This window comes from Excalfactoria chinensis, chromosome 6 (assembly GCF_039878825.1).
Source record: "Excalfactoria chinensis isolate bCotChi1 chromosome 6, bCotChi1.hap2, whole genome shotgun sequence".
In the NCBI taxonomy this organism is placed as follows: Eukaryota; Metazoa; Chordata; class Aves; order Galliformes; family Phasianidae; genus Excalfactoria; species Excalfactoria chinensis.
In genome coordinates, this window is record NC_092830.1 from 24333604 (window position 1) to 24348933 (window position 15330).

General features: G+C 33.9%; 1 protein-coding gene across 1 annotated transcript in view; it reads left to right on the forward strand.

The window, feature by feature from the left end:
* DNTT (DNA nucleotidylexotransferase) overlaps nucleotides 1–4870 on the forward strand; it is a 74738-nt gene extending 69868 nt beyond the window's left edge. Inside the window, exon 11 of the mRNA XM_072340127.1 lies at nucleotides 4686–4870. Within this exon, the coding sequence (XP_072196228.1) occupies nucleotides 4686–4772 (87 nt within the window). The 3' untranslated portion in view covers nucleotides 4773–4870. The remainder of the gene's footprint in view (nucleotides 1–4685) is intronic.
* Nucleotides 4871–15330: the final 10460 nt, after the last annotated feature.

Sequence of the window (15330 nt, forward strand, 5' to 3'; positions counted from 1 at the left end):
AATATAAGTTACATGATATATTTTCTTCTATGGTTGATTAAGCAAGTGCTGTTGCTGTCATTCATCTACAATAGACTTTACCCACAAAATGTATTTTTAGAGTGGACTCTTCCAAGCACAGTGAACAGTTAAGTTCCAACTCTGCAAATGACAGTCTGTCCTCTTCTTTTCCACTGTTCATTTATCATTGTCATGCTTACTGCCACTGTAACATTTCCAGACATATAAAACAATGGGAGTTTAGTCTGCTTGGTATTTATCATTCTGTATACTGGAATCATTACTGAGTTAGAAATGATCATACTGCCCTCATATCTCCATTTTAATACTTTTTAAATAGGAAAGGAAATATCAAAGCAATTAAATTGATGTAGACAGATGTCACATGCCGGACACCATATGAAGTTAGTGAGACCAGACCACATTTAAATGACAAAATCACTAATTGCTCTATTTAAGTTTGTTCTTTTATAATATGCAATATTACCAGGAAATAAAGCAAAGGTTAGAATAAATGTGTATGTGAATGACATTCCCAAATACTTGCGTAGAAGCAGCATTGCATCAGTTTTGTAATTTGTAATTCATTAACAATATATAGTTGGCAGTATTCCAGCCTCCTCACTCCTTCATCCTCATCCCCACATTTTCTTTGATGAAACATTATGTCGGAAGCATAGACAGTCTTTAATTTTGATTGTCCCTAAGGCTCTTTTGCAAAAGGAGGGGGTTTGCCTCCTACACAGTGTCATGGTTTTCCAAAGGATAATGAAATCCACTGGAGTATGACTGCATTCTTTCTGAATTGCTGCTGTACAGAAACCAAAATTCTTCACAATGAAAAGAGCAGGGAAAATAGGGCATAGGAAAAAAAAAAATCTGTGGTCTTTGAAAGTGCATGATTTTGCTATGACTTATTCAAGAACAAATGTGCAAATAATATAGAAAGTAGAGTCAGACCAATAAAGAACTAAGAAACTTCATAGCCAAGTTTCTCAGCTAATACTAAAGATGAAGACTTAAGGAAATGTGTAAAAAAAATTTCCAACATATGTCTTATCTTCAGGACTGAGGCTTACACATGTTATGTGCTGTCTATATTTCAACCTGAAGTACTTTCCTTTCCATAATCATTATTTCATCAGTTATACTGTTTTACTGGCTTTCTACTTTGAAGTACCTGTGTTCAAACTTTCTATATTCACCCTGAGATGGGGAAAATTGCAAGAAAATGCAACAATAACAGGCTGAGACTTGTTCATAGTATTAATTATAATAGTTTACTCAATTTGGTATTTTGCAGTATGCTATTATCACCAAGATTTTTAGCAACAAATAGTGAGATACAGGGCTATGGAGAGTCTGCTGAGATGCTTGCTTTTCAAGAAAGGTGAGTTGAAACTGATGCAGAGCATGAGTAGTGTCTGGTTTCAGGAGTGTGCAGAGCAGCTGCTGGCAGAGCAGCAACTTCCTTGTCTCCTGATAAAGCACCCTCAGCAGTGCATTACTTTGCTCAGTGTTCAGTGCAGTGTTGCTATCATTGTAGTTTTTTTCCTTCCCAATCAAACAGTGCCAAAGAAGATGGATGGCCACAGTAGAGTATGGACTGGGTGTCCAAGCCATATAGTTTCATTTTAACAGCCTAATTTATCCAGTCTGAAAGTACAGGTTGCTTAATAAACTAGAACAGTGCATATCCAGTGGTGAAAATGCTCCAATAATAGTAAGATCCTCCATGTTTCTCATAAAAATCTAGAATTTCTTCACAGTAATTTCCATTTATTTCTGGTTTCTTTGAATAATTTTCTTCTTTATTGCACTAATTGCTAATGATATTTTGTTACATTTTCCCATCTTGGTGTTTAGAATCAACCTACCTTGGCTGAGCTATACAAGAATTACTTTAGACAGGTGGAGGTACTCTGTATTTGAAAGAGAGAAGGGGGCTTGAGGTGCTTTCAATTTGTTTTATTATTTAAATAACATACATACAAAATTAATCAAATTAGTATTTGGCCCCCAGAGGGAATATGTATGTAATCTAATCTGTGTAACTAAAGCTAGAATTCTACTTCATTGACTAGTAGTTTTGGCTTGTCTCAATTATATGTGAGATGAAACCAAAGGACAATAGTAGTATAAGATCTATTTGAACTTTGTCAGTGCTAGTTAGGGAGCTGCCAAATAGTGCTCACTTTGTGCCTTCACTATCTCTTTCTCTTTAATCAAAAGTAGCACTGAGCATTAGTGTTAAATTGAAAAATAAGAGGTAGCAGTTCACATAAGAAAACATTTGGATGGTAACTGTTCTACATTATGTGTAGTTAATAGTCATGTTTGCAACCACAAATGTAATATTTACATCATTTGAAATAACAGAATTGATTAAGTGGAATAAGAGTAGAATGATACCAGCTGCACCAGAGCATTGTTTTTGGAAGACTGATTGATGTTGATTGGGTGTCTTGGGTCTGTGGAATACTAGTAGGAAGCTGCAAAAAAATCGCAACTGGGAAATAAATTCATTAGTTACTTCTCTTGAGCAAAAGGAAAATGAAATAAAGAACAGTACTGAATGAACCAATCAAATTTGCATCACCAAGCTCTGCATGGACTGACAAAGAGGTGAAATAGTAAGTTATGATTAACCATAGCAACACTAATACTGCTAAAGCAGTTGGCAGATATCAACTAGAGATTCATTTAAAAGCATGGCTTGTAGCTACTGAAAATGGTATTCAGCATCAGATAATTTGTAATAGAAATTTTCCTTGTCAAGCAAATGAAATGACTTTTGCTTGCATCAAAGCATAAAGTGGCAGAACAAAGGAAATGGGATATATTTTGGGGTTCCAGAAACACGAAGAGCTTTTATTAGAAAGTATCTGTAATATCTGACTAGAAGTGTAAGAGCGCAGAAGATTGCTTTTACTTTACACGTGTAAAATCAAAAACATTTGTCCTAATTTGATTTAAAAAGTATAACATCCTGAAGCTGTGGGCCAAATTATTCCCTCAAATTTATGATAAGCTGTACCTGAATATGAAAGAGGTTTTATGTAGTTAGCATTCATTATGGAAAAATGATTTTATTTTCCTTGTTAAGTACTTTTTCATTGCACTTTTAAAGCAAATTTAATCCATATGGAAAATTTTACTGACCAAAATTAGTGTATCTGTAGTAGAACTTAGTAGAATTTCCACTGATCTCAATAGGAAGTATTATTTTTCAGTGAGTTTTTGTTGTTGTTGTTGATGTTGTTGTTTTAGTTTGGGACAGTACAGTAACTGATGCCGTTTTAAAAGTTGCTGATATTTGTTGTGTATTTCTCATTAATAGCACTGAAAGAGTACTTATTTGCCATAATTACCATTAACTTTAAATATTTGCCTATTAAGCTTTTTGTCTAATTGAAGATGATCTATCTCAAAATAAAATAATGAAGATATTCCTTATTACTTTACTGAGAAGAAATTACTTGATAAGAGAAAGAAGTGAATTCATAACTTTGGATGGATTCAAGAGGATATCAGCCACAACTGCCCTCAAATTACCTACTTTGCTTGTTGGTAATTCTGGAACAGAATAATCAGAGCCTTGTATGTGCTGGCACAGATATTTACTGTAATCAGAGATTTTGCAAACAAAAGAGGATTCAGCAGTCAGTAGTTTTCTATTCAGATTCACCTCTTTCATAGTAGAAATTAAATCTAGAAGATTATGAAACCTTAACCCTGAAGTTTTCATTGCACAGGAGTTGGAGATGTTATAGAGCTGAACACAGTAAGACTTAACTCAAAATTATCCAGGAACTGCTGAAATATTACTTTTTTTTTTTTTTTCCCCCAACAATAATTAACTTGGTCTTGCTTCCAATATCCTCTGAACACTGAGGTTTCCAGACTGAATATTCATCTACCTTAGCAGGCTTTTGTTGTTTTTTTTGTTTTGTTTTTGTAATTAATACTGTACTTCAGTGATAAAAAGAATATGTAAGACAATATATTTTACTACATTAGTTTTCATGATTGAGGTAGAGTTTCTGGATGGTTCTTGTGCAGAAATATTCTTCTCTGTTATCAAAACAGCAGATGTGAAAAAAAAATTATTTTTATTGTAAAACATTCATTAAGAAAGTGCATTTAATACCTCAGATGCCATTGTTGAACCCTTATTTTTCCACTGCTTTCACAGATGTGATTTTCTTGTTTTCAGATATACTTCTGTAAGCAATAGAAATTTGGAAAGCTTTGACACTTTTAATGTTTAGATATGCATAATAATTGTAGCCTATGAATCATCTTAAATTCATTTATAGAGAATATTACTATTGTTAATTTATAAAAAACTGATGATTATTTCAACAAAGTCAAGTTATTGACCCTTGTTGAAGGGAAACAGGTTTTATTTGAGTTCTAACACACTGAGACTTGAAAAACCAATCAAAACCAAGTGTTGTAAACAAGTCATTAAAACTGAAAGCATCAAGTAGCATTAGAATTATTTTCTAACTTGCTTTCACGCTTCAAGGTCACCCTTGAGCACACTGATGAAGAGAATGTATTCTGTAGAGTATACAATGGGTCAAACTGTCAAAAATTATCTCCTTTTTAACAGCAAAAGCATCAATTGAAATTTCTTTCTAACACCCTTATTGACTTTCTTTTTTAAAATTCTTTCACAGAGGGTCTTTCTCAAAGCTGGAAGTGAGGAGGAAATCTTTGCACATCTTGGCTTGGATTATGTTGAACCATGGGAAAGGAATGCTTAAAATGATTGCCAGTGTACATTCATCAATTGACAGCAGTGATCCTTCTAACTATCTCGCAGTCTGGTACATTACATATATCTCTGTGACAATTAAAATTTAGGAAAAATATTTTGTTAGAATCCCTTAAACACATTGATGTTCTTATAAAAGAAAAGTTTGAGTTCTTCAGAATCTTTTCCAGTCTTATCTGTTTTAAACTTTGATGTGTTGGTTGCAGTATTTTTGTTGTTTTTGTTTGTTTTGTTTTTTTGGTATATGCATGTTTTTTTTTTTTTTTTTTTTTTTTTTTTTTTTTTTTTTTTTTTTTTCCCCTTCCAGGGGAAAACTATCTGATGAGATTTTTGCTTATAATAGGAATTTAAAATTTCTGTGAATAATACATGATTGTTAAAATACTGTCAGCTATGGCAGTACCTAAATAATAGAAAACATTTCAGCTGAGTCCAAAAATTACCAAAGTAGATGTTTAGTGTTAGCTGAATTTTTAAGTACTTTGCTACATCCATATACAAAATCTGTAGCATATAGAGCTATATAAAGATTATAAAGTTTAAAGACCTGATTTAGTCTGGCAGTCTCAGCCAAGTGAGCCTCAGCTATAATGTTTACCTCATGGGGTCAGAACTCTACAAAAATTGTAATCAAGCTGAGAATTCAGATTTAAAAACATGCTGGAAGGGACCATGGAATGAAAGTTTACTCGGTAGCAATCTTCAGTTTTGTGGAAAAATACTATAAATTTGTAGAACTAATTTTGACTTAGGAAGACTCAGGCGATTGTCCTTAGTTGGGAATTTGAATCATAACCTACATGAATACAACTGTTTTAACAGTCAGACTGGTGGCTGCTGTAGGGTGAAAGCTTTGAATTATTAATGCTCAGTTTATGTAGCTGAAATATTAGTTATTTCTTAGTACCTACATATGCATTGGTATGAGAAGTTTGGCAATTGGCTTTTCTAAAATGGTATTCTTTTTTTTAAAGTCAAAAATTCGTTTTTGGTGTGAGAGCTCTTTTCTGATGAAAGCAATGCTTTGAAATGTTTTGTTTTTACAAACTTCCCCGAGGCTCCTGTGGCTGTAATGATAATGGAGAATTTGTAATGCATTCATCTTTTAATCAACAAGGACATTTAGTGCTTTAGTTCTTGAAGCTACTTACTGACCATCTGTTTGTCATTTGTAGAATAAAGATGACTGAGAACACCATGACTGGTCAAAATAAATTTCTTCTTAACAGGCTGAACTTTTTTCTGCTGCTAAGGCTGATTCCATGCTAGGGTCAGAATGGCACTGATGAGGCCATTCACAACTATCATTACTGACAGTAATGGTATCTCATATTCAAATGATGGCAATATTCCATGGCAACATAGACATCAAGGTTCAACACATGCATAAAATATGCCAAGACTTAGAATTATATTGCTTAACCACAAGATGAATGACTTAAAGAGCAAGTGCCAAGGCTATTGCTGGTTAAATAGGCACATCTAAGAAGCCGCTTCTCCAAAGGATGCTTTATTTATATAGTAGTCAATATAGTACAAGAGTTAACAAAAGTTCCTATTTACAGTTTTAAATGCAAACACACATTTCTGGTTTTTAAAATGGTTAGTAGTTGCATTTTTGTGAAATGAATTCATTCATTATACTGTCTGGATTCACAACTTTAAAAACACTTGTATCAGTGGTTGTAAAAATTCCATTTATTTGATAAGCAGATTCCAACACTGAGCTGATGCTCAGATTGTTCAGGGTACAGTTTATATATCCCACTTTCCATCTCCTCTAGTGTACTATTGAAAAATACTCTAATTTAATATAGTTATTCATCAGGGTAAAATGTAAGATCTGCTCCAGAGGTAGTGACTGTAGTAAATTAAAAAATGTTTCTTAACAGGTTTGTTTTTTTTTTTTTCCAACAAGGATCTTGTACTATTCACTGAACACAACCATCTGGCTGATGGGTTGTGAGAAGAATTCCTAAACTTGAGCAAATAAGAAACAAAAGTTAAATGGGAATGGTACTATCAGGCTTACTGCCTGAAATTCATTATATGGTATGATCTATTCCATAATTTGTGATATTCCTAATTTTATGGTACAATGAAATTAAATTCTGTAATTTAAAACAAATATTATGTCATTAGTAGAAAAGTATTGAAGACTGTTTTTGTTTATTTTTTGTTTTATTCCAGATAGTTATATGACATCTAGAAAGAGTATACTGACTGTTTACAGGTTTCATTCAACTGAGAATGAATTTTTAAAAAGTCTGCACTGTAAACCTAAATCAGAGAAGTAGAAAACTGTAGTAACAGCATGGAATTTTATTTTTTGCCTGTGCCAATAAAATAATCCTTTTAAAGTGTAGTTTTGCTGGCTGAGCTGAAAATACAATGTCACTTTCTAAATTGCTCTAACTAGAAAGCACTGGCATAACTTCCTACATTAACATGGTGATGTATGAGGTACCTTCTGTGTGTTTTGCAACAGGATGCTGACACTTGAGTAGCAATGAGATTTTTCAGTCCTCGTGGAAGAGAACAAAAGCTACAGTGCCTTACCTAAATATACATTTTACTTGACCAACATTTATCAGAAATTATACATTCCAGCTGTGCTGTCTCTGCATACTTCATGGCACAGAGGAAATATGAAATATTCTGATTTCCATGTAAAGAAACATTTGAAATTCATAACTCACATCCTGTCTGTGTATGCATCACTTATAATTATACCACCTGTAGGGGAGAAGATACCAAACATAAATTCTATCAGTTGCTTCAAGATTGGAAGAAAACAGCATACCATGTTATTCTTTTCTTTCACTTAGTTTTTATGAGCTTCCTTTAGAATATATTTGACAGGGTTAGGAAAAAAATGGTTGCTAACTCTTTAATGAGATGTTGGATTAAACTGAAGATCAGGTTAGATGACTAGGATGGTCTGACTATTAGGAATGTTGCTGCTGTTATGAGCATCTTCACTGAAGAAGCTGCTACCTCAGTTACTATAATCTCTTGATAGCACTAGCCAAATTCACTGAGCAATGGCAGAGCAAGAGACACAGTAGACATAGCTAGCATTAAGTATACATGGGAATAAGAAAATTTTAAGACTCAGTAGGAACAAAGCATCATTGATGCTGGAAAATAACTTCAAGGTCATCATGTCCAAACACCAACCTGATGGTCTTGTCCTGTCACTGAACCATGTCCCTGAGTGCCGTGTTCATGCATCTCTTAAATACCTCCAGGGATGCAGATTCCAACACTTCCCCACACAGCCTGTTCCAGTTCTCCTACCTATCTATGAAGTAGCTCTTATTAAATCTCCAATCTAATGTTCCTCAGGTCAAGACTATTTTTCAAATCCTATTACATGACACTTAAGAAAAGATACAGTGTACATGCATGCACATTTCCTTACAGGAGAAGTAAAATATAGTGATAAGGAATTTAAAAAAGTATGAACTTCTGTCTTTTTAGTAAATGAATTCTAAATAACAACACGGTGTTTCTTGCAATAGTTAAATTGATTTTGACCAATCTCAGGCCCGTTGTGATTTCAGTGGTTGATAGTGATAGTTGCCTGAGGCTATGCTAGAAAAGGCAGAAGTCATATTGGAGAACCGAGAAGGAACAGCTTAAAGGAATAAAACCTTAGCTGAAAAGATATGGAGCCATGAGAGTAATGAAATCTCCCGTGTGATGGAGCTGTTGGAATCAATGGTAATAATGCTTCTTAATACATGTTAAATATGTAACCTATAAAATCTAACCTTGTTTTTTTACCTAATGCCTCCAGTATTATCAAATGCTATTGATAGTAAAGACAAGATATATGATTTGAATTGTGAGGACAACTGAACTACAGATCACAGGTGCTGTGGGTTGATGTTACATAACCTGGATGATCAGTGTCACTGATAATTTGCAGCTGATGATTGACTCTGAGAACTTATGTGATACGTCAGTGTTAAGACTTTACTAGTAAGTAAAAATGTTTGTTTGAAAAGCAAGCTATTTTTTTTTTTTTTAATTTTTATTGTTGGGAGCATTAGATTCTAGTCTCTTTGTTACTGTGCAAAAAGAGTGCTGCTACGTGTTCTGTTACCTTCTGTGTTCTGTCCTTTTCAAAATCAGTTCAAAGGAACTTTTGGAAATGACTGAGTTTTCCGGTTCCTTTCTCATTACTTTTGAAGTTATACGGCAAAAGCAGTCTCGTAAGCATTTCTACTAAATAAAAAAAGCCTTTTGAGCAGAAGTAGCATAATTACATGTATTTATAGCTACATGTAGACATTCTATATACAAATTGCTATATGTTTTCTGTCAGCTTCAATGTGTTTTTCTGTTCAGGAAACTATGCATTACCACGTAACAGAAAATAACAAGGAAGGTATCCACTTTTATAGGATTGGAGATGTCTCTGCCAGGAGAAGAGTAGATTATATTCCAGAAATTGATGGTTGCAACATCTGGAGAAAAAAAGGCAAATAATAAAAACCTTATCACAGCACTCTGAAGATAAAATTGTAATCTTTGTCCATTTCTAGCTATCAATAAAGAGGTGGTTTGAAATTGCCACAGCAGGGTAGAGAGTCAGAGGAGTTTATATAACTTCCAAAATGAGGCTTGATAAGTTTAAGCAGTTGTCTGGCTAGGTAGGAGTGTTTCTGCAGTTAGAAACAAGTCTAAAAGTGATCACTTTCTGGTAGCTTAAGGATGGTGTGAAAGACCATATGGTCTTATGGCTTCCATAAATATACTCTATGAACTCCACCCTTCACTATGCAATGGCTAGAAAATACTGTTTTTGTATTCTGAGATGCAAAAACAACATTGAGCAATATAGCTAAGATTTTCAGGTTCTAGGGATCCTTAATTTGAACACACATAGAATCATAGAATGGTTTGGGTTGGAAGAGACCTTAAAGATCATCTCTTTCCAACCCCCATTACAGGCAGGGAAAACTCCCTCCAGACCAGGTTACTCACAGACCCATGCAGCCTAACCTTGAATGCTTCCATGGAAGGGGCAATTAAATTGATTTTCTATGGTTTAAATACAACTATACTGTAAGAGATACAGTTTAATGTTTTTTGACCCTTTGTTCTGTAATTCTAAGTAGGTTAAAGGTTGCTGGATATTATTTTTGAATTGGTATGTGCTTTTGTTGTTGTTGTTGTTGTGTTGTTTTTTTTTCCTGGAAACAGTCTAGTTGCATGGCTGTAACTGTTTCAGGGCTCTTCATAACTGGTGGAAGATACTATTTGAATCTCTCACGATATCAATTCTAAAAAAAAAAAAATCCATGTACCAGTACTTTAACTGGACAAAATGTCAGTATTACAGAGGGAATGCTGACACTTTTCTCTTACCCTGTCTTAAGCTCAGTTAGATCCAACTTCAGGATCTAACAGGACTTATATCTGAAGAACATCACTTGCAACTACTGTAGTGTTCTCCCATCCCTTACTGAAATGGAATAGCAATCCCTTTGTTTACCACGATACAGATGTTTCCTTTTCTGTGTAAAATCAGAAACTGGGAAATGGAACATCAATGAGCAAATTTCTGTCAAATCCAAATAGCTGGGGCTTAATTAACCAAGTGTTTTAAAAATAATGCTATGAGCTACTCTGTTATATGAGCGTACACAGTGAAAGTCTTTCAAAAGTAACCAAGTGAAAATGAAAGTGTAGGTGAGTGAGCTGCTTCGCTAAGAGTTTTGTGTGACAGATGGCTGCCATGACGATCCTAATGAGATGATAAATGATTATACTTTAATGCCTAAAATCCACCAGTAAGTAAAAAAAAAAAAATGTAACCAAGAAACTTTTGAACTGCTTTCATGAACATACAAAATTATTAACAAATCAAGAATCACAAATAGAAGAAACACAAAATAAGTATTCTTTGAATGTAAGGGAGGAGAGGTAAAAATAATAATTAGAGCTGTCAGTGATAATATTGCTGTAGTTCCATCCCCTGAAAAATCAACAGAAACTCAATGAGATGCAGTAAATGCCATTTAGAAGCCATGATTTCTCTTGTGCAATAGCATAGGTACAGACTAAATCCTGCTAAATCAAATGTTGATGTACTGTAAGGGAACCACTAGGTTATGGCCTGAACCAGTGATTGAGCACCTGGTGAAGGGGCTGGGCTTGGCCAGCCCTGGGAGCACAGGTGTGAGAAATTCAGTGTGTGACTGGAAGAAATGAGCATGGGATCCAGCCCTCCCTATTTTCATTTAAGGGCTGGCAACCAAAGTAAAAGTATCTGTGCTTGGAAGTTGCTTCTTTTGGAATTTCTAGCTGGTCCTGTTCTTCAGACAGTGGTAAGTTATTCCTTCTTTGCTACTGTATTGTAAATAACTTTCTAGCCTGAAAATTAGTCAAAGGTAGTCGTAGCTGTTGCTCATTTTTACATGTATAAAAGCAGCAATAGAGAAGGTGTGTGGAGATGAGCTATTACGATATACAAATTTTAAGATAAGTTTGAAGTATTTGTGAAACAGTAATATATGCCCTCTTGAGAGCTGGAATAAATAAAACCATATTAACAGAATTCAAGAAAAAAAAATGTATTAATCATTATTAAGGGTCTACAAGTGGAAAAGGGGAATGTTCTCTTCAAAATATTCCAGATTCTATAAATTTAGCATTTCATTACAAAAAAGGCAAATAATATTGTTGTTTGTTCTTACTGTAATGAATGAACTTACTTGAAGAGTGTTTATATTACAAAGTAAATTATGTTAAAAATGCATTTGAATTTGCTAAGAGAAAAGAACGTAAGTTTCTGTAGACACAGTTCTACAAAATGAATAAGAATATTGTTGTATAAACTACTTCCTGTGATGAGACCTCCTTTTTGCCAATGGAATTTCTCCAGGTATTGATGTTATGGCTATTAAAAATATCTTAGCAAATCAGGAAAACTCAGTTTATGGAAAACAGTAACATTCATGACTGCTAATGTAAATGTGAATTATGTCACAGTACACTCAATATACCATCTGCTCCAGAAAGAAAAACATCTGTTGGCAAATGTAAACTGTGGAGCTTATGTGATATGTAATATGTTAAGATACTGTATGGAATAAATAAATTAGACATTGACAACATCTTGTGTTAGAGACATTCAACTATTTTCTTATGTTGAAAAGTGGAAAAGCTCAGCTGAAAGTATTTTTGAAATGGCGAAGGAAATTACTGTTCCATCTCCCATCCAGATGGCTTTTGCTAAATCAGCTACAGACTTCTGTAATCATCAATCTGCAGTTATGGGTTGCTTTGATATAGTATAGGCATGGATGAAAGTGTGTCTCTACAGCAGGAGTTTCTCTGCTTGAATTTTTGTTGTGGTGATGATGCTGCAGTTTGTGATGCTGTTGGAATTGGCAGTCTTTTCTGATTTATTGAATGGAAATAATGATTTTTGACATCTATTTTCATCTCTATCAATGACAAAATCACAGTTGTATTTTTAATAATGATAAATAGCATCAATGGATGAGTATAACTATGTCTTATATAAAAACATACATAACATTTATGGAAAATGACAGTAGTTCAGGGATAAAATGGGCCATGCCAGTCTGTAAAATCTAAAGCTTTTTATCTTTTACTTTTTCTCCATTTAGAGTATTCAGATTCATTTATTCAACTGATTTTATTTTTTTAATTATTTTTATTTATTTTTTTAAGTGCTTAGATGAAGTTTACTTATTTGTTACTGAATGGCAGATGAGACAGAGGGGAAAGTCTTGGAAAGTCACTGCTCTGCACTCTTCTTGTAGAATTGAGTGGCAACTACAGGATTTCAGGAGTGTCTGTGACACCTTTCTGTTTATTCCTTGTCATCCTGTGGAAAGCACAGAGAGTATAACTGTTAAGTATGCAGAGATGTGTACTTTAACATCTACTTTAAAAGGCAGGAAACTCATTAGAAGTCTGGATTTTTGTTTCAGATTAAACTTCTCTTTTCTACATTGTGAGGAAAAACTTAAAACTTGCTACTAAAGAACTGAAACTATAATGCTTGTGCTAGCAATGATTTGCTGGTTCTACTTGTTTAAACACCTTAATCTGCAAATGTTGGTCAGCCAGGTGATAAAAGCCATTCTTTGCTATGCACAATGCTGATGTTACTCTGAATAGTACCGAAGAATGAAAAGCCTTGCTCAAGGAGATATGGGCTTCTGTAATTATTCTCTGCAAGAACACTTCTGAGGCTTTCAGAGTCAATCTCCCCATTGCTTTCATGCAGCTCTTAAGCTTTATACTCCAGTGTCATCCTTGCATGTCACTGTTTCTTTTCTTCAGTTTTCCAACATGTTCACATTCATTTTCAGGGCACAGATATCAGTGGAGGAGTGCTGCAGGGGGCAAAATATATATATATGTTTAAACTATTTGTTCAGAGCAAGCTCATCACCCCGCTGTTCTTTGTAGTACTGTTGATGTCTTTGATACTCCTTATTGTATGTGTTTTCTATGTGAGGAATGCATCTATCCTTAAGGATGGCAACTGAAGTGTCTCACAAATCTGTGCGTGTCAGTGCTCATCAGGGAGCAGCTTTAGTCACCTGCCGTGGTAGTGAGTGTCCAAGCACATGATGAAAAACATTTGCAAAAATAAAAGACTTTTAAAAAGAAGCGAAGCAAATAGTTCTTAAACTGTATTGCTTCCAAATATTGCTATGTTGTAAGAGTTATATTGAGTAAATTGATATTCACAGTACTGAAAGGGATCTGTATATGGTCTAAACACTTGCTATATATGGTTTGTCCAGTTGTTCTGCCAGCATTCCACAAATATCTGCTTTTGCTCCATTATCTGTGACATAACTGAGTCATGTGTCTTGTCTTAGTAGTCCTAGCTTAAAGTTTTTCCTTCTGTGAATCTTTCATGGAATATGTAGTTTATTCTGTACCCCATTTGAAAAACAAAACTTTGGTGTTGAGATTTTTTTTTTTATTCAGGTATCCTCTCTATAAATAACTCTGCTATTGAGCATAAGAGGCTTAGAAAATTCCAGAGAAGATGCAAGCAGCAGTTTTTTGGTTTTATTTTCACTGGGGGGGTGAGGCTTGGGGGTTATGTTTGTTTTATTGTTTTGTTCATAAGCTCTAATTTGTCAACAAATAGATGTGGAAGTATAGCCAGCCCTTTGCTAATACAATCTCTCCGTGGGAATACCAGTAGGGATTTTAAATAGCTGCTTTTTAAATTTTTTTACTTTTATTTTCTCTCCTTGACTAAAATAACTATATGTAGCTTCTTTCATCATTCCACAACATATTTTGAGCTATCCTGAGATAAAACTAAGAACTATGTAAGTAAAATAAATTTGAAAATCTCTCATTTGATTTGTTTTTTGCAATAATATAACATAATAGATAATTAAACAGGATCAAAAATTATGCTGTGAAAGGAGCACTTTCTGCATGTTGTATAAATGATGGATTAATGTCAAAACAACATGCTGAGCAGATAGCTTTTTTTTTTTTTCCATTGTAATTCATACTAAAACCCAATGACATTATGTCTTCTAGCAGCCTGAGTAAGTTTAAGGGAGTGTAATAGGAACACTAAATCAATCCAATTCAATTTTTTTTTAAATAAGAAAAAAACCCCGAGGAGGCCTTTTTCATGCATTCATTTAAATGACAATCCTAAAAGTTAAGGCCTAAAATAAGTAGTCAAAATAAATAGTTCAAAATGCCTATTGAATATGCAATACTGTATGTCCATTTAGGTACATCTAGGTACATAAAAATAAAAACTAAATGTCAAAACTGAATAAAACTGGAATATCAGCGTCTACTGCTTAAATAAATGGTATCCTACCTTTGAAAGTTTTCATTTGGTATCAGTGGTTTTAGCATACTGACATGTAAAAAGCAATGCTTTAGAATCTTACTGATAAGTATGTCTCTATAAATGAATCAATGAGTTAACTGAAACTAACATAAAGTACATCTTCATTTCAGTTTAATCAGTTCAGTCTACATACGGGTCCTTCAGGGAACAACAAAGAGAATAAACAAAATATGACACTAATTTGATTTTTAGGTAAAGGTGACCAAAATAAAATAAAAAATTACACTGTGTATAGGATCACTGGGATGAGTTTGTTGAATTGAAAGTTAGGAAACCTGCCCTAAATGACTTTCACAAGAACTTCATCTTCCTAATATAGAGAAATCATCTAGCTTTATTCAGTAGTCATTGATAAAGTAACTGACCAAATGCATAAAAAGCTAGAAGAAAATAATAATCTAGTAGAAAAAGAAAAATGTATTTTCCAAAAAGAACAATGTTCAAATGGCATATTTTACAAAAAGCATTACAGAATTCAGATGATAAAATCAAGATGAAATGGGAACAGCTTGTTAAATCCACTTTTTCAGGCAATCAATTGCACAAGGCTCAAATTACCTTGTACTTCAACTGGAAGGTCTGTGGCAGATGGCCCAGTAAGGCAGATTGCAATGTCATCTGCATAAAAACAACACTGTAGTCTACAAGGAATCAC